This window comes from Triturus cristatus, chromosome 8 (assembly GCF_964204655.1).
Source record: "Triturus cristatus chromosome 8, aTriCri1.1, whole genome shotgun sequence".
NCBI classification, from domain to species: Eukaryota; Metazoa; Chordata; class Amphibia; order Caudata; family Salamandridae; genus Triturus; species Triturus cristatus.
Window position 1 is genome coordinate 1629418146 of NC_140591.1, and position 24185 is coordinate 1629442330.

The 24185-nt window shown below is 43.8% G+C and overlaps 1 protein-coding gene across 1 annotated transcript in view; it reads left to right on the forward strand.

Annotated features, from left to right (window-relative positions):
- Nucleotides 1-24185, forward strand: part of LOC146808461 (transient receptor potential cation channel subfamily M member 2-like) — a 3976112-nt gene that overhangs the window by 260627 nt on the left and 3691300 nt on the right. Inside the window, exon 7 of the mRNA XM_085623954.1 lies at nt 17912-17973. Coding sequence (XP_085480080.1) covers nt 17912-17973 — 62 coding nt within the window. The remainder of the gene's footprint in view (nt 1-17911; nt 17974-24185) is intronic.

Below are 24185 nucleotides of genomic sequence, written 5' to 3' on the forward strand. Positions count from 1 at the left end.
GGCATAACACGCCCTCTAGAGTTTAGCCTGAAGACTGCTCTTGTCCACGCTACTAGGATAGCTGGTCTATAAGGTTGACTTACAACCAATCATCAATAAGGGTCGTTTGGAATGATACACAGTGATCACTAGAATAGTGAGCACTACATATCAGGCCAACTTCTCACACTTAGTAGCCTTGATAGTGAGGCCTGCCCTTTGCAGCGCCTCCAAAACATTCCTCAGGTGGACCAGGCGATCCTCCCAGGTGGAGCTAAAGACAGCAATATCATCTAGATATGCTGCACTAAAGTCTTCCAGGCCTGTAAGGACTTGAGTCACCAACCTTTGGAAAGTGGCAAGTGCATTCTTCAAACCAAAGGGCATTACCACAAATTGATAGTGCCCACTTTGGGTAGAAAATGCTGTCTTTGGCTTTGCATCATCAGCTAGTCTGATCTGCCAGTAGCCAGCTGTTAGGTCAAATGTGCTTTGAAATTTGACTGAGGCCAAAGTATCTATCAGCTCATCTGCCCTAGGGATGGGATGGGCATCAGTCCTAGTGACTGCATTGAGACCCCTGTAGTCTACACAATACCTCATCTCTCTTTTCCCACCACTGGTGTGCCGTTTTGGTACCAGGACTACTGGACTAGCCCAAGGGCTAACTGAGGGTTCAATCACATCCAGATCCAACATCTTTTGGACTTCTGTCCTTATACAGTCCCTGACATGGTCAGGTTGCCTGTAGATCTTATTCTTCCCAGGTAGACTGTCCCCAGTGTCCACTTCATGAGTGCACCAGGTGGTCTGACTTGGAGTCAGTGAAAGCATATGTCTAAACTGGCTGAGAAGGTTTCTGCAGTCAGTTTGCTGTTGGGCAGTGAGGCTGCCTGCCAAGGCTACACCATCAACTGACCCATCATCGGGGTTCTGAGAAAGCAGGTCAGGGTGTGGGTCACTCTCTTCCTCCTGTCCTTCATCAGTGGCCATGAGCATGCCCATGTCTGCCCTGTCAACATATGGTTTAAGTCTGTTGACATGAAGTACCCTATAGGGACTCCTAGGGGTACCAAGGTCCACCAAGTAGGTAACCTCCCCTTTCTGTTCAACAATAGTGTGGAGTCCACTCCACTTGTCCTGGAGAGCTGCTGGGGCCACAGGCTCCAACACCCACACCTTCTGTCCTGGCTGGTAAATAGTCAGTACAGCCTTTTGGTCATGCCAGGCTTTTTGCAGTTCCTGGTTAGCCTCAAGGTTTTTGTTTGCCTTTTTCATGTACTCAGCCATCCTGGAGCGGAGACCAATTACATAGTCCACTATGTCTTGCTTTGGGGGCTTGAGAGGTAACTCCCATCCTTCCTTCACCAAACACAATGGACCCCTGACAGGGTGACCAAACAAAAGTTCAAATGGACTGTAGCCAACCCCCTTTTGAGGCACCTCCCTGTATGCAAATAAAAGGCAGGGCAAGAGCAGGTGCCATTTTTGCCTAAGCTTCTCTGGAAGTCCTTTGATCATGCCCTTTAAGGATTTGTTGAATCTCTCAACTAAATCATTGCATTGTGAGTGATAGGGTGTGGTGAACTTGTAGTTCACTCCACACTCCTTCCACATTGCAGTCAAGTAACTAGACATGAAGTTTTTAACCCTGTCAGATACTACCTCCTTAGGAAGCCTACTCTTGAGAACACACTCAAGAGTGCTCTTGCCACTACAGCTGCTGTAGTGGTCCTTAGGGGAATTGCTTCTGGATACCTGGTGGCATGATACACTACCACCAGTATAAATCTGTGCCCAGATGCTGTTTGGGGATCCATGGGACCAACAATGTCAATCCTTACCCTTTCAAAGGGCACCCCCACCACAGGTAGTGGTATCAGGGGGGCCTTTGTAGTGCCACCTTCTTTGCCACTGGCTTGGCAGGTTACACAGGAGCGACAAAACTCCTTTGTGTCTTCAGACATGTGGGGCCAGTGAAAGTGAGGAACAATTCTGTCCCAAGTCTTGTTCTGTCCCAGGTGTCCTGCTAGGGGAATATCATGGGCTAGTGTCAATAGGAAACCTGTAAACGTCTGAGGTATAACCAACCTCCTGGATGCATCAGGCTTGGGGTCTCTACTCTCTGAATATAGGAGTCCATCATCCCAATAAACTTTATGGATGCCACTAGCGTTCCCAGCAGCCTCATCAGCAGATTGCTTTCTGAGGGGTTCAAGAGAGGGGCAGGATTTCTGCTCCTGGCTCAGATCAGACCTGGAAGGGCTCCCTATCCCCAAGAACTCAACCTGATCAGGTTCAAGCTCCTCTGGGACGGTTCCTTCTTCAGGCTCAAGATCATCTCCCTGAGGAGACTGATCAGTACACTGTGGCAAGGCTCTGCCGTAACCCTACTGCTCCTCCTCTTGTGAGGCACCTGGTCCATTATTCCAGAATCCAGGGCCTGTCCAGTTTTAGACATTTTTGCCTTTGACCTGGTCACAGCAAAGACACGTGCAGGGATCCCTAACATTTCTGCATGTGTCCTGAGCTCCACTTCAGCCCAAGCTGAAGTTTCTAGATCATTGCCAAGCAAGCACTGTACTGGTAGGTCTGCACTTACCACAACCTTCTTAAGGCCAGTTACTCCTCCTCCCCAGGAGAAGTTAACAACGGCCAGAGAATGGTCTGTTCTGACATTGCTAGCATTGGTCACTTGGTACATTTCACCAAGTATAATCTGCCCAGGATAAACAAGATCTTTTGTCACCATTGTGACATTGCTCCTGTGTCCCTGAATGCCCAAGCTTCTACTCCATTTATTAAAGGCTGCTGGCTGTATTTGCCCAAGTTACTGGGACTCACAAAGGGGGACATATCCATGCCCCCATAACTGACAAGCACAGCCTGAGTTGGTACTCTGACTAGGTCAGAGTCTATCTCAGAACCCAGGGTCAACCCTACTACACCCTTATTCTGTGTATTCCCACCACCAATTGTAACTGCACTAGGGGGAGCAGGTGCCTTAGGGGCATTGGTGGGGGCTGGAGTATTTTCTTTGGCCTTGGTGCAGTCACTAGTGCAGTGAATTTTCTGCTTATAGATTTTGCACCAAGGTTTCTTTTGGCCTTTCCCTTTGTTAGCCTGTGAATCCCCACCTGAAGAAGATTTTTGGGGCCCTTGAGAAGACTTCTGGTCTTTACCCTTGTCCCCACCCTTGTCAGAGTTTTGGGAATCTTGCTTCTTTGGGTCACCACCTTGGTTTTGTACCTTCTGCCTCACCCTGTTTCTGACCCATTCGTCTGCCTTCTTTCCCAATTCTTGGGGAGAGGTCAGATCAGAGTCTACCAGGTACTGGTGCAACAGCTGATTTTGACAGTTATTAAGAATCTGCTCCCTCATTATCAGATTGTGCACACATTTTACTGCCCAATACCCAACCTTCCAGAGCCTTAGCAGCACAGTCAACAAAGTTAACCCAGTCTTGATGTTGTGCTTTCTGTGTGTCTCTGAACTTTAACCTATATTGCTCAGTGGTTAGGCCAAACCCATCTATCAGTGCACTTTTCAAGACTTTGTAATCATCAGCATCCTCTTCTCTTTCAGTGAGGAGCTTATCTCTACCTTTGTTTGCAAAGGAGAGCCATAAGATTGCTACCCACTGACCTTGAGGGACCTTCTGTAATTTACAGGACCTCTCCAAGGCAGTTATCCATTTGTGCATGTCATCCCCACTCTGGTAGGGAGGGCCAATCTTACTTAGGTTCCTATGATCATAAGACCTCTCCCTATCTCTAGGGAAATTGCTGCCACCAAGGGACTCTAGTCCCTCCTTTTTACTAGCTCTGTAGAGCTCTAGGGCTTCCCTATCTAAGGCCATCTGCTGCTTTCTGAGGTTGAACTTGTCTTGCTCATACTTAAGCAGTCTCTCTCTCCTGGCAGGTTTCCCTCCCTCTGTGAGAAGAGACAGAGGTCCCTATAGAGGAGTTAGACTGGACAGATCCCCTTGACAGAGATCTATCCCTTCTAGCCCTGTTGTCAGGTCTACCTGGAGGAATAAAGGAAGGGGCATCATTGTCATCCTCCTCATCCCCATCCAGGAGATCTGGGTTCACCAGAGTCTGATCATTGTCACCAGTCTGGTCAGCATCAGAGGTAGGGTCAGGGGAGTTTCCACCCCTAGGCCCACCCTCAGGTGCTGCCCCACCCACACTGTCTACCGCATCAGGCCCACTAGGCCCTGCAATATCATCCAGCTTAAGTATCTTTCTGAGATGCTGGGTGGATGGTCCTTTGCCTGTCTCCAGCTTCCTAATGGAACCTAAGGCCCTAAGCTGAGCAAATGAGAGATCCTCATATTTATAGGGAAGGAGCTCACTGGTTCCTGGTAGGGACCCACTGGTTCCTGGCTGATTAGACATTACTAATGTGGTGTGGTGTATAGTGTGGCCTACTAAACTCTCTTGAGTTGTAGAAAGGGTGTGCTATCCCTTAACACAAAACTCTAAGTTCAGTAGAACTTACTGTAGCTAAACTTGATATGATATGTACCTTAGGTACCTTTAGTGGTTTTCAGTTGTTCAATTCAATTGAGATTATTTGGTAAAATAGCAAGCTGGAATCCCACCGCTGCCACTAATGTGAGAAGGTGGCCTGATATATACTGTCCACTAGTTCTAGTGGGCACCTTGTATCAGTCCAAACAACCCCTTATGGTGAATGGTAAAGACAACCTTTATTGAAAGCTATCCTAGTGGTAGCTATGGAGAGCAGCCATCAGGCTAAGTCTTGAAGGAATGTAAAGCCGCTTGTTTTACCAGTCTATAATCTTTTGAATGATCAATTAAAAGGACAACCACACCAGGTATATATTCAAAATATATATGTTTAGGATAAAACACAACCCTCTAGTCTCTTTATGAGACTGAAGTTCGAGGTACTTTGTTTACAAGTGAGCAATCATCAGTAATAGCACAAATACACGTTTGGGCCCTAGGGGCGTACCAAACCATATACCAAAAAAGTGGTATAAGAACACAACTGAACTAGACACAAGGCCTAAAGCCTGTAGAATCGCTGGGACCCCAAGGAACCACCCAAGGTAGTGACACAGGGGACACACGGGGACTGTATGCAGTGTGTGAACACAACCGCGGGTTCCCATTATCTTCTATGGGCAATGTCGCGGTTGGAAATTTAAAGATTAGGGACACTTAGAATCGAGTCAAGACCAAACCCTTTTGGACATGAGAAGTTCTAGGGCTAGCACCCAAGGGAGCACCGGAGTACTCGAGTTACCTCACCCAGGGAAGCCGGGTGCATAGGTGTCTTTTGGTGTCGGGTCGCGTCGTAGATTGCAATGGAAGCCTGCAAAGAACTGCTGCTGCCGTGAAGAGAAGTGTCAGAAGAGATCCAAGCCTGGATCTAGGATGGAAGGAACCTGAAAGCAGAGGGGACAGAGTCTGGGTCACTAGCCAGTGACCAAGGGCAGGATGGACCAATGCCCACAGATGTCGGGTGCTTCAGGTGAGTTGATGGGTGTCTTGACTCTTTAGCCACGAGGTCCAGGAGGTGTCGACGAAGTCCACGAGCTGGATTCGAGCTGTCCCACAAAGTCTGTTGAGTGCTGCGGTGTTGGCGACCAGAATGGACCCAACAAGCCTTGGCAACGGCAAGTCACTGGAATTCAGAGAAAGGACTGCGGTGCAGACCAGCAAGGTCTGAGGGACTCAGCGAGGGTAAGTCAGGGCACATCTGGAGCAACCAGGAATGCCCAAGCAGAAGAGGAGTTGCCTTTGTGGGGACCTGCTAGCCAACGGGCTAGTGATCGCAAAGGAGCCTCGAGCAGTCTCACATTAAACTGGCCCACGGGTCACTCGTGAAGTGGAGGCCAGCAATCTTCGGTGCAGGAGGTGCTCAAGTCTGGGGCTACTCGGAGCCCAAAGCACAACTTCGAGGAAGCCCAGGAGGACGCTGTTGCTGCAAAAGGTCACGGTGTCCAGGGGTCACGGTTGCACCTCACCCACGGGCCTTAGCTTTGCTGTGGACTCAGAGTAGCCTCGGGGAAGTATGGAAATCCACCTCTGGTGATGCAAAGACTTCGGACTTCGGGAGCTTCAGCGATGCAGACCGGTCAGTTGCTTCTTTGGTGCCTGCCAAGCAGGGGAGTCACTCTTTGACCCCAAGGGAGATTTCTTCCGTATTCTAGTCGTGATAGAAAGTCAAAGGTCCAGGATATATGTTGCAGAGTTTCGTCCAGGGTAATCTAAAGTCCTAGGGACTGGATTCCTACACTTATACTAAGTTTAGGGGATGGACTAACTCTAATGCCCCACCTATGGGTGGGCTTGGAAAGAGGGGTGGTTACACCCATTTCCTTTGTCCAGTTTCGCGCCAGAGCAGGGGCAGGTAGCCCTGCAACCGGTTTGAAAAGGACTATGCACAGGGACACCAAGTGTGCCCCCAGAGCAGAACTTCAAAGCACCAGAGAGTGTTCCCACCCAGCCCCAATACACATCTACCTGTCTGGGGAGGTGGTTACACCTCCCTTCGACAGGAAACCTATTGTCCAGGCTTCCCCTGCCGGAGTTTCGGTCAGCAACAGGAGGCCTGACCCATGTCTGTGGCAGAGGCATCCATTTTGTGATGCCAGGGCTCAGGAAAGTCCTACCGGGTTTGACCAGTGTGAACATGTCTCTCCCTCTAGAAGGGTGTAATGCTACCCCCGCTGCCAGAACTGGCAGGGGGGTAGTATTCCAAAGCGTTTGACACCAAATACGACATGTTTTGATGCAGCGATTCCAAAGTTAGCATTTACCGCGAGGTTATAATGCACTTAGGAGTATATTGTATGGCTGTATCACAGAACAGCCATAAGGAAGTATTTCCGAAAGCTGCAGAGGGTCTCAGCTCATGCTTGGGCACCCTCTCACACAAAACCAAGCACTCTGCCTTCAGGATTGTCATAGCCTGCCATAGGATTGTAGTGACTCATAGGTTTATATGTGTCTGTATATATATGTGGATATAGGTAGCCTATACCACTGTAAGGGGTGCAAGCACACCCTTACCCTGGCTGCAGTAGCAGACCTGTAGTGCCATTTTGGAGTGCTTCCCAGGGGTGGCATAATACATACTTCAGCCCCTGGTAGGCCTCTGAGGTACCTATGTCCTAGGTACATAGTATACGATATACTAGGGGCTTATAAGGCACTCCAGAATCCAATTAGATATGTACCTAATGTACATGCAAACCATTTTAGAGAGGAAGCAGCTAGGCTGTGGTACTGATTAGCAGGGCCACAGCCAGACTACGGTCGAAAAACAGTGAAACACCAGCAAAAAGTGGGGGTACCCATGTGAAGCAGATCCTACTCGCCTACACTTGGTATCACAGCTTTATGGTTATAATCATTGACCAATATAATCATGGTTATATCATTATAATCAAGATGTTCTATATCTCTAAGTATGTTTTAAATGATTAGTGAAGATCATCGCCTAGTCGCAAAGATTTTCCAAAAGGTACTGCTATCTACTCAGATACAAGCATGTGAATCTATGAAAGGTTCAATACTGGAGAAAAAACAAGTTACTTACCTGTACACTGTGGTTCTCCAGTATTTATATATTTCATAGATTCACATGCAGCCCTCTCTCCTCCCCGTCTAAGCTTGCCACATCTTACCTCATACTACTCTTAGCCTTAGCACACTTGTGCACGAAATCTGAGGTCTGATGGCTCTGCAGGGGAGTTGAGGTCTAGGGCTCGTCTCTGATTGGTTATTATTTTATGCCTACATAAAGAGGCTAACAAATGTTAAAGTTTTTCCTTTCCTTTTGGTGGTTTATAATGTACTCTTTTGATACTACTTTTCTAACTACCGCAAGACTTCTACCATGACGATGGGGAAGATACAAGCATGTGAATCTAAGAAAGATATCAATACTGGAGAACCACAGTGTACAGGTAAGTAACTTGTTTTTTCTTCATGGCAAAAACCTAGCAGCCTGGAATAATTTGTGGTGGCCTGAAAACTTTGGCTCACTACCAATCCCGGTCCCAAAAGTAAAAAATCTAAGGATTATTTTTGAAATGGAGTTCAATTTCTCAGAGTAGATTAACCGTATGACTTCTTCCTGCTTTTACATAACTAAGCGGCTTTAGAAGGTTCTTTCCTTTATTCCATTTGACTTACAAAGGTTAGTAGTGATCTCCCGCATTTCTCAAGGATAGACTATTGTAATGCACTCTATTTAGGGGTGAACAAATGTTCTCAATCTAAGCTACTATCCTTGCAAAAGGGAGCGGCGTATCTGTCTAGCTTTACACTCCAAAATTAAAGAAATTCAGCTCTCCCAAGAAGAGGCACTTGGTAAAGCAAGAAGAAATACTTGTAAAGGAGATTCAGCAGTCAAAAGACGAAGCGAATCAAAAGGCAGTTTCAAATAAATCGTGGGATTTTATTAATGCAACACTCTCTAACAGAACGACTTTTCCAGATGTCAAATGAAACTGGTAAAGTAACATGCAAATGTGTGTATATATATATATATTCAGTGAAAAAACCATAGGTTTCACACACGTTATAGTTAGGAATTAGCATTTAAAAAACCTTAGAAATTCAGTGAAAAAAACCATAGGTTTCACACATGTTATAGTTAGCTGGACATTTTACTCGTAAAAAACCATTGAAATTGCCCCGTTATAGTTAGTTCAGCTAACTATAACTCGCGCGCCCGCAATGCACTGCTGATGACGTCACATATTACATCACTCATGACATGGTCAGTGACATCACTCATGACATCACTGATGACATCTCAAATGACATCACTGATGACATCATCCTTGTGATAGAGTGGCAGACCTCCTCTCACCCTAATATAACCTTTGATACACACATACAAAAATAGAGACTAAAATTTACAAAAGAATGGACATACCAATAACAGTTACAACAACCTCTTCAGTAATTCTAAGATCCACATACACATCCATTCATTCACCAACAGTTCAATACAGTCACTCATACATGTACTCACTTGTCATATGTACTCATACACCTATACATCCTGTTACACAATGCCACTTATCCATAGAGCTACTCACACACATAGTCACCCATGCTAATAAAGAATAAAACATACATTTACTTGCATATACAGTTATTCACACACCACCACACTTACTTCTACGGAAACTTACACATACTTAGTCTTTTAAACAATCACTTATAGAAACACATACTTATTCATACAGGAACTCTTCCAATGTCTCACTCTCACATATACTCACTTATTTACACCAATAGTCACATATACTACTTTAAAACATATGTAGTTACTCATAAAGACACTATTGAGACAGTCATTCACTCACTAACACACCTATACACACACTCATCCACCCATGCAGTCCTGCACACATGCTCTGATCAACACATACAAACAGTGAGTCAATCATTCATGCACCTATGCACTACGTAATACCCCCCACCGAACCATGCAGACACTCAGACTGATACTCAAAAAACCAACTAATATCCTATATAGACACCCATGTAGATACTCACCAACCCATGCAGCCACTTATACACAAAGTGAGAGACTGATACAGATATTTATATATTTAAACATTACTCACTAAGCCATGTATTCACTATGATACACTTAATCAGTCAGTTACACAATCAATTTTTCAATAAGAAATCATCCATTTAGACAGTAATATACCCATTTATTCTTCCATCGACCTTGAGATATACATATATAAAACATATTTAATTTTCAGAAAAACACACATTCACTGGATGGTGTCATCAGTGATGTCATTTGAGATGTCATCAGTGATGTCATGAGTGATGTCACTGACCATGTCATGAGTGATGTAATATGTGACGTCATCAGCAGTGCATTGCGGGCGCGCGAGTTATAGTTAGCTGAACTAACTATAACGGGGCAATTTCAATGGTTTTTTACGAGTAAAATGTCCAGCTAACTATAACATGTGTGAAACCTATGGTTTTTTTCACTGAATTTCTAAGGTTTTTTAAATGCTAATTCCTAACTATAACGTGTGTGAAACCTATGGTTTTTTCACTGAATTTCTAAGGTTTTTTAAATGCTAAGTCCTAACTATAACGTGTGTGAAACCCATGGTTTTTTCAGTGAATTTGCAAGGTTTTTTAAATGCTAATTTTTTTTTTTTTCTTCTATTTTTTTAAACATATTTTTATTTTAATTGTCTTACCTTTTATAAAGACTATGATTAAATTTTTAAAATTCTTTAATATGTTTTTTTAATATATTTTTTAAAATAAACATGTAAAATTTATTTGCAGAACTTTTTTTCTATTTTTTTTATTATTTTTTTAGTACGCGTACCGTAAGCTCACGGTAAGCGTACGGTTCACGTAACGTCCGTAATTTTTCTACTCTGCTTGCGTATAGTTACGCAATTTGCGTAGCCGCGCGTACTCCGCGTGGGACGCGTACGCGCCTACGCTACACGCGCACGTTACGCGGAAGTGTCGGGGAGTGACTGTTATGCGCATGCGCGCAAGCGCGTGTCTTTTTTACGCGCATGCGCACTTTTGCCGTAAGCGTACCGTAAGCGTACGGTAGGTCATGTGATCATGAAACACAACTTTTGATTGGTTGAAACTACTTTCAGTTCTAGAACTCTCCTACACCACACCCATTCCCCTCATTTCTGCTTGTGATCCCTTAGGAGAAGAAGCTGGGTTGTCTTTGGGATATGATGGCAGAACAGCAGAGCTCTTCTGAGAGTGAGGCTAGCACTAGCAGCACTGTCTTGAGGCAGAGAGCGAGGAAACAAAAGCCCTCTTATGTATGGGATTATTTTACTTTTCCTGAAGGCCAGCAAAAGGTGAATGCACCCTTAGTAACTTGCAGGCTGTGTCAGCGTGTACTTTCTAGAGGTAATCCTGACAGGAAGTATTCCTTTGGGAATCATACCATGAAGAGACACCTCAAGGATGTACACAGAAGGACACATGGTCATCTTTTTGGAGGTAACTCTTCAGAAAGACAAGCAAGTACATCCACAGCAGCTCAGCCTGGACCATCATCTGCAGAGCTGACTCCTTCTTCTGCAGGTCAGGTGAGCCCTTCATCTGTGGGGGGAGAATCTCCTTTTGCTGGCCCTCTGGAAATTAACCCTCGATTTCGGAGGGTTGATATTCGATGTGCCTCGTGTCATGATCTAATTTGTCATAGGGAGACCAGTGTTTCCCTAGTGGACAACAAAATAGATCAGCACACTTGTCACAGAGACTAATTTTCCCATTCTTTCTTTCCTCTCTCCCTGCATGAACACAACGGCTCTTGTAAGAGCCAACCTTATCTTTCATCTTTTTTTTATTGATGTTTTTAAAAACTTTTTTTTTTTTACCGTACGCGTACGGTGCGCGTACTTTTTTTTTTTTTAAAAAAAAACACTAAAAATCAATAATCACATTTCAAGGACTTTGAAACACTACAATTATTATTATTGACTTACCATACCCACTCCAAAAAATATTTATTCATTTGTTTTTTATAAAAAAAATTGCTTTAAAAATGGTTCTAGTTTTCGTAAATTTTCTATATCAATCTGAAAAAAAGAAAAAAGTATTAATATTTTTTAAACATTTAAAAAAAAACAGTACACGTATTTACATATTTACCTAAAAATATTTTTGCCTTATTTTAGCTGTTTTCAGAATATATTGCATTTCATTTGCACACAGAGTTATGTTTTCACATTAGTCCCAAAACGAAATTTCTTTGCCAATTTGAATGCACACTTACTGCTCTTTTTTTTTGGCAAGTGAAAATCACTTTTACAGACTGACACATTATGAAACCACTTTTTTGATTTTTTAAAATGCACATGTCCAAACTGCTTTTTCAGACCACCACCATGTGTAACCTGGGTGGCTGCCTACATTCCAGCAAGGGCAACCAGCCTTAGTGATGCTGAATGTATTTGCATTACTGACTGAAACCTCAAACCCCACTCGGTTGTGAATACTATGCATGATTATACATGGCAAGCAGATGGGTGTGTGCTAAGAGTCTGCTTCTTCCCCCAAAAAATCGCTCCCCCTTTTTCCTACTAATGCAACTGTGAAATCACCAGAAAAAAACGCAATAAATCTCTGCCTGTAATTCCTATTTCCACACAGAGTCATGTTTTCACATTAGTCCCAAAACGAAATTTCTTTGCCAATTTGAATGCACACTTACTGCTCTTTTTTTTTGGCAAGTGAAAATCACTTTTACAGACTGACACATTATGAAACCACTTTTTTGATTTTTTTAAATGCACATGTCCAAACTGCTTTTTCAGACCACCACCATGTGTAACCTGGGTGGCTGCCTACATTCCAGCAAGGGCAACCAGCCTTAGTGATGCTGAATGTATTTGCATTACTGAGTGCAACCTCAAACCATTAAACTATTCTTTTTTTTTCCAGTACACCTTAATTTATCGTGAAAACATAGTCCATATTATTTTACATGTTCCTCACATTTAAATTTCTCCCAAAACAGAAAATGATAAACACAACTTCAACAAAAAGAATTTCCATTTCTATTATTCATTTCTTAATTTACCATATACATCTCCTCTCAAACTCTAACCTCACCTTTAAAATTAGTTAGTTGTGAAAGAAATGTGGCACTCAAACAGCAGATTATCAGAGCCAGGATCTCTGTTCTGTTCACCTCTCTCCTCTCAGCAGAACCAGATAATGGCAAACTTTCCCTCTATTTTTCCACACATATACATGTAAGTTTCAAATCTCAGTGCTTCCCCCTTTTTTTCAAATGTAATCACACATTTCTATTGGTTGAAAACCAACCCTTTTCCAAAAGTACCCTTCCCCCAACTTGACTTCTGCCTAGTACCCTTCCCCCAACTTGACTTCTGCCTGCTACCATAGCAACAGCTCATGGAACACTGCTGTGTGGAGTTAGGTCAGAAGTTCGCCACACAATGTTTCAATTCCACAGAGCAAGAGTGCTTGACTTTTCAAACCTAACAGCAAATCCATAGTACTGTTCTTTGGTAACACATTTTGTTGTACCAATACAAAACATGCTTCTATTAATTTACACATACAGCCTAGTTTTTATTCTAGAATGGTATGAAACAGCCAATCAGTTCTTTTTGTTTTGAAAAAAATATGTATGCCTCCATTTCCAAACTGTCTTTCTTTTCATATTGCCATTCTACTGAAAGACACCTCCTGAGTGCATCCAGTTCTCCTTTCAAGATGTTCACAGTGTGGATTGTAGGGCACAGCTATGTCTTCTGGAGTGAAAAGTTTGCAGAGAAAACAGATATGGTGAGAGACCTTGCTTTGCCAAATGTAGACATTAAATGGATTGGTCAGAGAGGGTTAAAGTGGCACCAATTGATGCCATTGGTGAAATCCTTCATGCAAATCCAACACCCTGACCTCATAATAGTGCACTGTGGTGGCAATGACCTAGGCACTTTGACTGGGGTAGGTCTGGAAATGCTTATGAAGGACACCTTTGCACAACTGTTTTCACTTTTCCCTAAAACTGCCTTTGTGTTTTCCAACATATGCCAAAGGCAAAAATGGAACTGGTCCAATCATTTCTGTCCGCAGATTGACAAAGCAAGAAAGCACGTCAACAAATCTGTTTCTGCTTTCCTCCGTGACTATGGTATGGGTGCCATTTACCACAACAACTTGCGTTATGACATGCAAGACATTTATAGAGGAGATGGTGTGCACTTCAATGATGAAGGGAACAGAGTCTTCCTCTTGAACCTTAGACTCTGCATCAGTACTTACTTGTAGGTACCACTAAAAAAATGACTTCATAAACACAACAGCTCTTTTTAGAGCTCCCTAATATCTAAACTCTTATATCTGCATTTCAATTCTTTTTTATTTATTTTTTTCTTCCGTACGCTTACCGTAAGCTTACCGTACGCGTACCCCGTGATTTTTTTAAAAATCAATAAATGTTTTCTTTGTACTTTACAGTCCTTCTTTGACCCCCTCACAAATGTAAGGGGGTCTGTAACTCTCCTCATTGCCCCCTTTTCTTGTTTTCAATCTTTTTTTTCTGAGTGAAACACACAAAATGGCGGCCGCCGCTTCCTGGTTTCGGCCGATTCGAATGTTTACTAAGATCTAACAGCCAATCAGAATCGCGCTCGCGCACGCCACCGTACGCGTACGGTAAGCGTACCGTAAGCGGGCTCAGATATATATATTGATTTAAAGGCTATTTTCTCAGAATCTACTGAACAGATTTACACCAAACCTACAAAAGGCACTTCCTTGTCCTACGGACTACCTCTCTGCCAAATTTCGAGTAATTCTGTTCAGCCGTTCGGGCTGTAGCTCGTTCTAAAGGTCCTATGGAAAAATGCATGGGAAAAACGCGTTTTGGGACCCCCCTTTTATCTCAGCCCCCGCTTGACGAATCCCCCCGAGACTTTCAGGGTAGGAGCGGAGCGTAGCGCCCCACCTATTTTGAGAAATTCGCGAGGATTCGTCGATCGGCGCCAACGTTATTCAAAATAGAATGTTGCGGATTTCCTATGGAAAAGGGGTCCTAACTATAACTACCTACTGGCGACCGCCAGTAGGTAATATATATATATATATTCACTGAAAAAACCATAGGTTTCACACATGTTATAGTTAGCGGAAATTTTACTGATAAAAAACCAATGAAATTCCCCCGTTATAGTTAGTGCAGGCAACTATAACTCACGTGACCGCAATCCTCTGCTGATGCTAATACTGTATTTAGACACTTATTTGCCCATGTCTTCTTCCATACATTTTTAGCTATACATATATAACAAATATTTTTTTTTCATAAAGACACATATGTCATCAGCAGAAGATTGCGGTCGCGTGAGTTATAGTTGCCTGCACTAACTATAACGGGGGAATTTCATTGGTTTTTTATCAGTAAAATTTCCGCTAACTATAACATGTGTGAAACCTATGGTTTTTTCAGTGAATTTGCAAGGTTTTTTAAATGCTAATTCCTAACTATAACGTGTGTGAAACCTATGGTTTTTATAGTGAATTTGTACGGTTTTTTAAATGCTAAGTTACTTTACGCCATTCGTGGCATGCGCGCCCACTTAACGCAGTTCGTTCCGTGCGTGCACGGTGCGCTTCGCGTACCGTGCGCGCACAGTGAGCACGCGGTGCGCTTCGCGCACCGCGCGCCCACTTTACGCAGTTAGTGCCGTGCACGCACGGTGGGCACGCGGTGCGCTACGCGCACCGCGTGCCCACGTTACGCTAGATGGACCATGCACAAATGGTGCCCTTCGGGCACCATTTGCACACGGGGTGGGGAGAGTGTGGATAATTTTTTTTTTTTTTATATTTTTTTTTTTTTATATTTCAGTTTTTCGTAGCTCTAAAAAGCCCTGCACAAATGGTGTCCTTCGGACACCATTTGCACGCGAGGTGGGGAGAATGTGGATACATTTTTTTTTTATTTATTTTTTTACCGTACGCGTACGGTAAGCGTAATCGGCGAAATTAGCGAAAATATAAAAATTCCGTTTTTGGACTTGGGGGATCTTTGGGGACTCCCTCATCATTGCTATGTGTGTGGGCGCTGTCTAAACAGCCCCTTTACATGTTTTTGTGCTTTGTATTTTCATCATCACTCTCAGTGCGAGAGAGAAAATGGCGGCCGCAGCTTCCTGGTTTCGGCCGATTCGAATGTTTACTAAGATCTAAGAGCCAATCAGAATCGCGCTCGCGCACGCCACCGTACGCGTACGGTAAGCGTACCGTAAGCGCACCGTAAGCTGGCTCAGATATATATATTGATTTAAAGGCTATTTTCTCAGAATCTACTGAACAGATTTACACCAAACCTACAAAAGGCACTTCCTTGACCTGAGGACTACCTCTCTGCCAAATTTCTAGTAATTCTGTTCAGCCGTTCGGGCTGTAGCCCTGTCTAAAGGTCCTATGGAAAAATGCATGGGAAAAACGCGTTTTGGGACCCCCCTTTTATCTCAGCCCCCGCTTGACAAATCCCCCCGAGACTTTCAGGGTAGGAGCGGAGCGTAGCGCCCCACCTATTTTGAAAAATTCGCGAGGATTCGTCGACCGGCGCCAAAGTTATTCAAAATAGAATGTTGCGGATTTCCTATGGAAACGTGGTCCTAACTATAACTACCTACTGGCGACCGCCAGTAGGTAATATATATATATATATATATATATATATATATGAGATCAGAATCTTGTATTCCGCGTCAATTCCAGGAATGAGAAGACAGTGCTGTCTTCTCATTCCTGGAATTGACGCGGAATACAAGATTCTGATCGGATTATAGTGGCTGCAGCTGCCACTAACAGCACCAACGTCGCAGGCCTGGGGGCTGCTCCTGCAGCAAGCTGACGGTATATATATATATATATATATATATATATATATATATATATATATATATATATATATAAAATATATATATGTGCTCAAGCAAGTAATAATAAAACACTCACAAGTTCGAATGCAAGAAATAAAACACAAGCAGATAATAATGGACCTCCTATACAAGAAACAAGCACTGTCAAATCTAAGTATCAAATATAAAGAGAATATTTACATAACATGAAAACATCACAGAGCAATGAAACCTATAGCTCATACATCACCATTTGACTTGAGCACAACATTCTGGCCAGCTTGACTGGGAAGCCCTTTCAGTCACCCAGACCAGAAGTCTCAATGAGACATCAACAATTTCCTCCTTGACGGTGCTTCCACCCCACGAGTGATCTTCGGTATGAGCGCCAGAACTTTCTGTCTTTAATGCCTTTACTAACACTGAAAAAGACTTCTAGAAATTCTCCCTCCCTTCATCTATTGCGAAACCAAGGCTGACCGTACCGGTCTGTTTTACAATGCATATAAATGCATATAGCGTTATAGAGTCTTCTGTTAAAGCTACCGACAGTTTGCTCTGTTTCCAAGACAATTCAGGTACTGCATTGGTTACCAGTGACCGAAAGGATCAAGTTCAAGGTGCTTTGTATGATACTTAAAGCCTTGCATGGCACCGGCCCCCTATATTTTATGAAAGGTTTTACCTGGTACTTTCTACAGTGACAATTTAAGTCCTCTCATTCTTATGTTGTTACAACTCCCAAAATAAAAAAAAGTTTAGATGGGGGGTAGGAGCTTCTCCTATCTAGGCAGCAAATTGTGAAATGCTTTAACCCTGTATTTAAGATCCACATCCAGCCTTATCCTTTTCAGGAATTCTTTAAAAACTTGGCTCTTTACTCGCACTGTCAAGAAAGTCATCTGTCTTTCTTTGCTGTTCTTGAAGTTTGCTTCGTGTCAAGACACCTTGGTATTTGTGCGCTTTAGAAAACTCTTACTAACTTACTCCCATTGTCAATTATTTTCCAGAACAAATAATTGTCCCACATTTTAGCAGCCAGTACCAGATCCCTCCGGCACGCTTCTTCCCATGCTGTCCGAACTCATCTAGTTGTCTTCTTGTATAGGCCCCTTAAGGCATGCACCTCTTACAAATTATTATTTTTAATGCAGCTATTAGTGCTTTTTTGGCATCACAGCACGCTTTTGTGTACCAAGATTACTTTCAGCCTTGTATGTCTTAGCTACTGCTTTCTTTGAAGGGGGTCTAGTCAAAATCAATTTTAAGGATAGGGCCGATTTGGAATATGTCTGTGATAGAAACATGTTAGATGCTAGTATATGTCATGATCTAATAGTTTGTTACTTCTATTTCATGGGAAGCTCTGTGTTTCATTCAGTATCAATGTGTTTTCTGTTGTAGGGTTGGTTTCATACTGTAATGCGTTTTTTGTTGTGTGGTCAGATATTATTTGTTGCGTGATTGGCTTTTTGTTTCATACTGTAACAAATAGTTTTTCTGTTCTAGGGGCAGACATGAAGATCCCCATTGTGTGTGTGGTATTGGCGGGAGGTCCGGTCATCCTAAATGTAAGTAAAGCGCTCTGATTCCCAACACAGGGTCAAGTTCGCGCTATATAAAACTCTGTAAAAAAAAAAAAAGGAGATTTGAGCAGGGCATCAGCTCATTGGTAGTACTTTTAAGCAGAACAAAGATGTTGCATGGTTGTGGTGCACTGGTTAGGGTCAGGTTGTAGCTCAATGTATCTTGTCATCTATAGTTAGAAACAGAGGTGGTTCCCAGAAATATTTTCAGGGGGGGCATAATTTTAACGTTGTCCATCCTCCAACCCTTTTTGACAGAGTTAAACTGCAGGGGCATAGTCATTATCACATATAGCGCAAGCATGGAAAGGGTTGAGAAACCTGATGCAAAAGCTTAATAGAAGGATCAAGCTGCCATTGTCTGATTAGCAATTTCTGATGTTTTTATGTCAGTACTATTGAATGCACCACATTATTCATACACACATGATCAAAGCGCTATAACTGAATTATAAAAAGAGACATGTAGCATCTGCATTTGATGTTAACGTGCACAAACGAATGACAGTTAAAATATATGCCAAATGTATTTATTTTGAAAATTTAAGTATATTAAAATAAATAACATTAAATATATTAACTTATATATATCTGTATACAAATAAAAACAGTCTGTTCTCACCCAAATTGGAAATGAAATCAAATTAAATGGATAACTGTTGCAGGTTAGGAAATACAAACATCTACACTCTTGCTCAAATTTAACAATCAATTTTCAATGAGTAGTTTTATACAGTTTTTGTTCACTGGTTGATGGTCTCGAAAAAGGACCTGTAAACGTCTATGGTCATGTGCAGATATCTCAATTACATTTTAAGTCAACTGTTGTTTATTTTCATCAATTTTTGCTCGAGATATGCTCATCCGGCACAAACCTGATAAGCAATCAACTGCCATTGCCGACATCAACCAGGTTTTCACCCTTCCCATTGTGTCTAAAGACCTTTCCACTGTACAAGTTGTCATTGGTAGTGTGAGAGTAATGAGAATTGCCTGCTGGACTAATGGAAATAAATCTGTGTGGTTTAGCATATCCAGAAATCCATTGTCAAACTGCTCATCCTTCATTGACCAGATCTCAAACCATGTGACTGCTTCGGCTTCCAGCTTTTCAATGTCATAAATTTTTCTGATGTTCGCATTCTGGCATTTGTATTGCTCAAGTGTCATTTTTGACATTTGTTTTAGGTAAAGTGAGAACAGGCTGACATTTTTCTTGTTTTCATTGCCAAACTGACTTTCTAATGATGCAAAGATAGAGTCAATGTATTGCACTTAGATTAGAGATAGTTTTCTTCCTCAGAAGAGCACCTCAAATTAGAACAAAATCTTTGCCTGCCACACTGTCTGGGAGCACAAAGTTCATTTTTTCTACAATTGTATGAACATTTGAAAATATTTCCTTGAATTGCTCTTCTGCCTTTTGTCTGTGATCACAGAACACAGTCAGGTCTTGCACGTGATTACACACCTTGAGGATATCAGGCTGAACAGCTTGGAGAGCCTGGCCTACAGATTCCAATCTTGATGAGTAATTTGAAATTATGGACAAGCAAAAGAGAAAGCTCACTGTACTTGAGGAACATTGCAATTGATATACATCCTGGTGTGATTTCCCTGATGTTGTATTGACAATTAAGCTTAATTGCTTAAAAAATGCTTCAAAGTTTGACTTAAAGATTCTAATGCTCTTGTATTTTGCTGTCTATTGTGTTTCACTCAGCAATGGCACATTGGGAATAAGAGATCTTCTGTATGGACTCTCACGGAAAAGCATGATGATGACTTTCACTGTGCCAATAGAATTCTGTATATCAGGAAACAATATTTAGGTCATTAACAACCAAATGAAGTTTAGGTGCAGCACAGTGAGCAAAAGCAGCTTTAGGATATTTTCTCTTTATTAGGGCTTGAATGCCACCTTACTTTCTTGCCATTGTAGAGCCTTTATAATATCTTTGGCCATGTTTTTTTTCCTAGGTTTAATCCAAATTTAGAGCATGTATCCACAATCATATTAGCAATTGTGATAGCATTCATTTCATTTAAGGTTGCAAATCCAAGGAATTCTCTCTGATGACAGCTACTGTGCTACTTTTTTTAAAAAGAAAGTTTTATTATTTTATTGGTCTTCCAGAATCACAGTAAAATCATAACAACAATTACACATCGCAGGTGATTATCCCAAAAATGCCAGCACATTCCTTTCAAGGATAGGACATGTTCACAAGTGAAGCCTTGCATTAATGTAACATATTACTGTGTCTGGACATAACATCATTGTCCCAAGGAAATATATCATAACAGTTAACTCTTAACAGTCCCCCACTCCCCCATAGTCCCATGAAGGAAACTCCCCCCATACCAAATACCATAGGTCAGACTATGTCTCGCAGTTGTGGTGTGTCTACTACATTCTCGGACTTCAGGTGTCCCCAGACGGTACTACCACCCCTGAGCCAGCTTGGTCTTCTTGAGTCCCCACCATCTCTTGCGAGGTGAGGACCCCTCTCATGGGAACTCCTGTGATCATGATATACCAGAACCTCGGTCATCTCCCATCTTTTCATCCCTCCTATTTCGCCTCATGCGGATTAGCTCTGCTGTGGCCTATTCTTGCAAGTCTTTGGCCCAACTCTCCAACGTGGGGGGCGCTGGGCCCATCCACCTGATTACAATTCTCCGTTTGCCAATACGAACGTAAGGCCAAAGCATGGAACTATACTTGGTGACATGGTTTGTTGACACGATTTTTCAAGGCAAGCAATCCAAGTTCTTCATTGTGGAAAGGGCCCATAGGGTGTCTGATCCCCCTCGCCTGGGAGCCCCACCAAGACCAGTGGTGGCACAGCTTTTTAACTGCAGCGACAGTGACGACATACTACAGGTCAGGAGGGCTTGAGGCCCATGGACAATTGAAAACTCCACAATCCACATATACCCAGACTATACCCTAGCGGTACAACAATGCAGGTCCTCCTTCATTGCAGTAAAGAAAATCCTGAGAGAAAATCGTGTGAAATATGCTTTGCAATATGCAGCCACCCTACGGATTTAACGCAACGGTAAAACTAATTTCTACTCCACCCCAGGGACCGCATGGGACTGGATGGAACGAAATGACTTGGCTGCCAGCAGGGAATCGATGTCTGCACCAGCAAACTCAAAGGCAACAAGTACAATGGATCAAGTAGCAGCTGCAGTGTTGTATTAAGGCCCAGGCGTAGAAGAAAAGAGCTTAAGTGGTGAAGAAAGCCGAAAGACACACTGCACCTCACTCTCCCACAACATCTGGGCCTGTAGTTGAAAACCCACAAGAAGACACCTCCTCTTTGATGGACTCCCAACGGGCAGCAGTGGGTGATGGAGGCCCAGATGTCCCACCTCAGACATCAGATGACTTGTTGTGATATGCTCCATACAGGTTTGATTCAAGATGCATGTTACTATGTGAACACTACCCGGGACAGACACACTGTCCCCTGCCTGAACGTTTTCCTATATACCATACCAGGGCCATGAACAATAATGAAAGCAGGCAGGCACATGAAGACTATTTAGCAGTCCTTGCCGCCCCCACTCACACTGTGTGACTGTTATAGAAGTATTATTTGATGTTTTTCACTGTATTTCACTCTGTCTCTTTTATACCCATTTATGCTAAAGTTTAATTGTGTTGCAGCTAGGTGCAGATGGCGGGCTGCTTGTTAGCGCTAAGGCCTGGGAGTGGGAGTTGGGGAATGTTACCAGTTGCAATGCTTTATCCGTGCCAAGATGCAACACCTGTTATTACGAACGGACACTACCATCCCCACATTAGGCAGGATACATACACACACGAGTGGACGGTGGGCGCAATATTGACGCAGTGGCACGCAGATCTTTACACCACACTAACCTTATGCCAATGCATGCACAGACCTCCCTTATCAAACTAATGACATGGAATGTATGCGGGCTGGACTAAGCGCCATCGGGCATACCAATTCCTATGGAAGAGAGGGATTACTATCGGACTACTGCAGGAAGCACATCTGACTACACAAACATTCTCCTCCACGCGCAAGAGATGGAGGGGTACGATAGTGGGGACCACATACTCCGGTATCGCAAGAGGGGCTTCGATATGGGTGGCACCAGGGACACCAATTGAGGTACAACACACTCGCACTGACCAGAACGGGCGCTACGCAATGCTAGAGGAGATACGGAAGGGCCTTCCACAACACTGATTTTATTATATACCCCAGACTTAGGCCAAGCCCAGTTCTTGCAATCACTGACACTGGCATTATTACAAGACCCCTTGGTGCCAGCATACTGGGGAGGGGACTTTAATTGCACTCCAGACATAGTACTGGATCGCTCGTGTCCACCAATACAGGGAGCTCAGTCAATTATCCTCTCACAACATCTACAGACATGAACTACTACATTAGACCTACACAATGCATGACGAGACCAACACCCTACCCACATGGAGTACTCCCATTATTCTGGGCTTCACGACCTACACACCAGAATAGATATGGTATACTGCTCCCCAGAGGCCCTGTCAGCAGTATCATGTGCTGAACACCTCCCCCGCACACTATTGGCCCACAATCCCTGCAAATGTGGTTGTCATGGGGTCCAATTCGATCCAGCATTCCAACCTGTCACCTTCCATTGGAAGCGCTCAAAAAAGCCCCACTGTGTGCCTCACTAACAAAATCTATCACAACCTATTTTCTAGACAATGAGGATACGTGTTAGACTTGGCATCTTTTGGCGTGTTTCCCCCGAGTTTTTGCTACCTGACCTCCCGGTTTTGACTCTGTTTTTGCTGGTATAACGTTTTTGCGCGCTCTCCACACTGCTGATCAGTGGTAAAGTGCTGGTGCTCCTGTGGTAAATTGTGTTATGATTGGATGTATGACTTACTTGTCAGTCCCCAGTAAAGGGCACTGCGGATGCCATGGCTTGTGAGTCAACCGCTACTCATGGGCCTGCAGCACGGATTGTGCCACCCACATACGTAGCCTGAAAAAGGTATAAGTGAATGAAGTTTGGTATGCCTGAACTCAGCGTCTAAAGACGCAGCCTTTAGCGAGGGTGCCTTTTTCATTATGAGTTCATAAAGGCCACTTTTAGAAAGTAGGTATTATTTTGCTCGGTCATCCCGTGTGCCTCTGCTGGAATGTGGATTGCCTGTCTGGTTCTTGGACGACAGATGGCTAGGAAGCAGGGTGGCTCGCGATAGTCTAGGTAGGTCAGGAAAGGGCTAAATAGACCTGGGTTACAATGGGGGGAAGAGGGAGGAGATTTCCTTGCACCTCAAAGGGCCTGGTCTGCCTCTGACAAAGCCGTCTCCACCTGCTGCCAGGAATTCACATCAGAGAAGGCCCAACTGGCTCTGGCCGGACACAGACACCCTCTGCCTGGAAGATCAAATATTTTTTGTGTACAAATACTGGGTCCCAGACCCCTGAATTTTAGAACTTATTGGGAACAAGAAGACTGGCGAGGAGAACAGCCGGAGAAGCTGCGAAAAGGAACGACTACTTTGCTGGGTGCTTTGCTGGGCTGACCTGCAGTGGCTGCTTCTTTCTTGGGCAGGTAAAGGCCTGGACTGGTTTTTCTGCATCCTAATTTGTGAGTCTCTCCAAGGGCTTGAGGTACAGCTTGCCCCCTGTTCACGGAGTCTCAGGAACATCAAAGACTCCAGGTTCTTCGACCCGCAGCACTGTGGACTGTGTGTTTCGTACTGCAAACCGAAGAACACCACACCGACGCCGCCTGTTGACGCCGCCACCGAGCTGCTGCTTGCACGGCGACCTGTGGGCCCTGCACTCTGCATCACCTTGCTTCATGCCAAAGCTTTGGCACCGCAGAGAACCCAGCCAAAGCGCCGCACCGCGACCCTGGTCTGACTGACGACGCCTGTTGACGCCACCACCAAGCCGCTGCTCGCACCGCACTCCACACCGCCTCACTACATGACGCCGCCGTGGCCTTCTTGACGCCGCCACTTCAAGCCGAAATCGACGCCGCTGCTTGTGCCGTGGTTCGAGGGCACCGCTTGTAAGTCACACGATGCACCGCCTTTATCCCGCACCTCAGCCTTGGCCTACCGACGCCGGCGCCATTGAAGTACTGGGTATTTTAAGCCCAGCGGTGCAGGGGAACACACCCTATGACTTCGGGGTTCTTCCTGT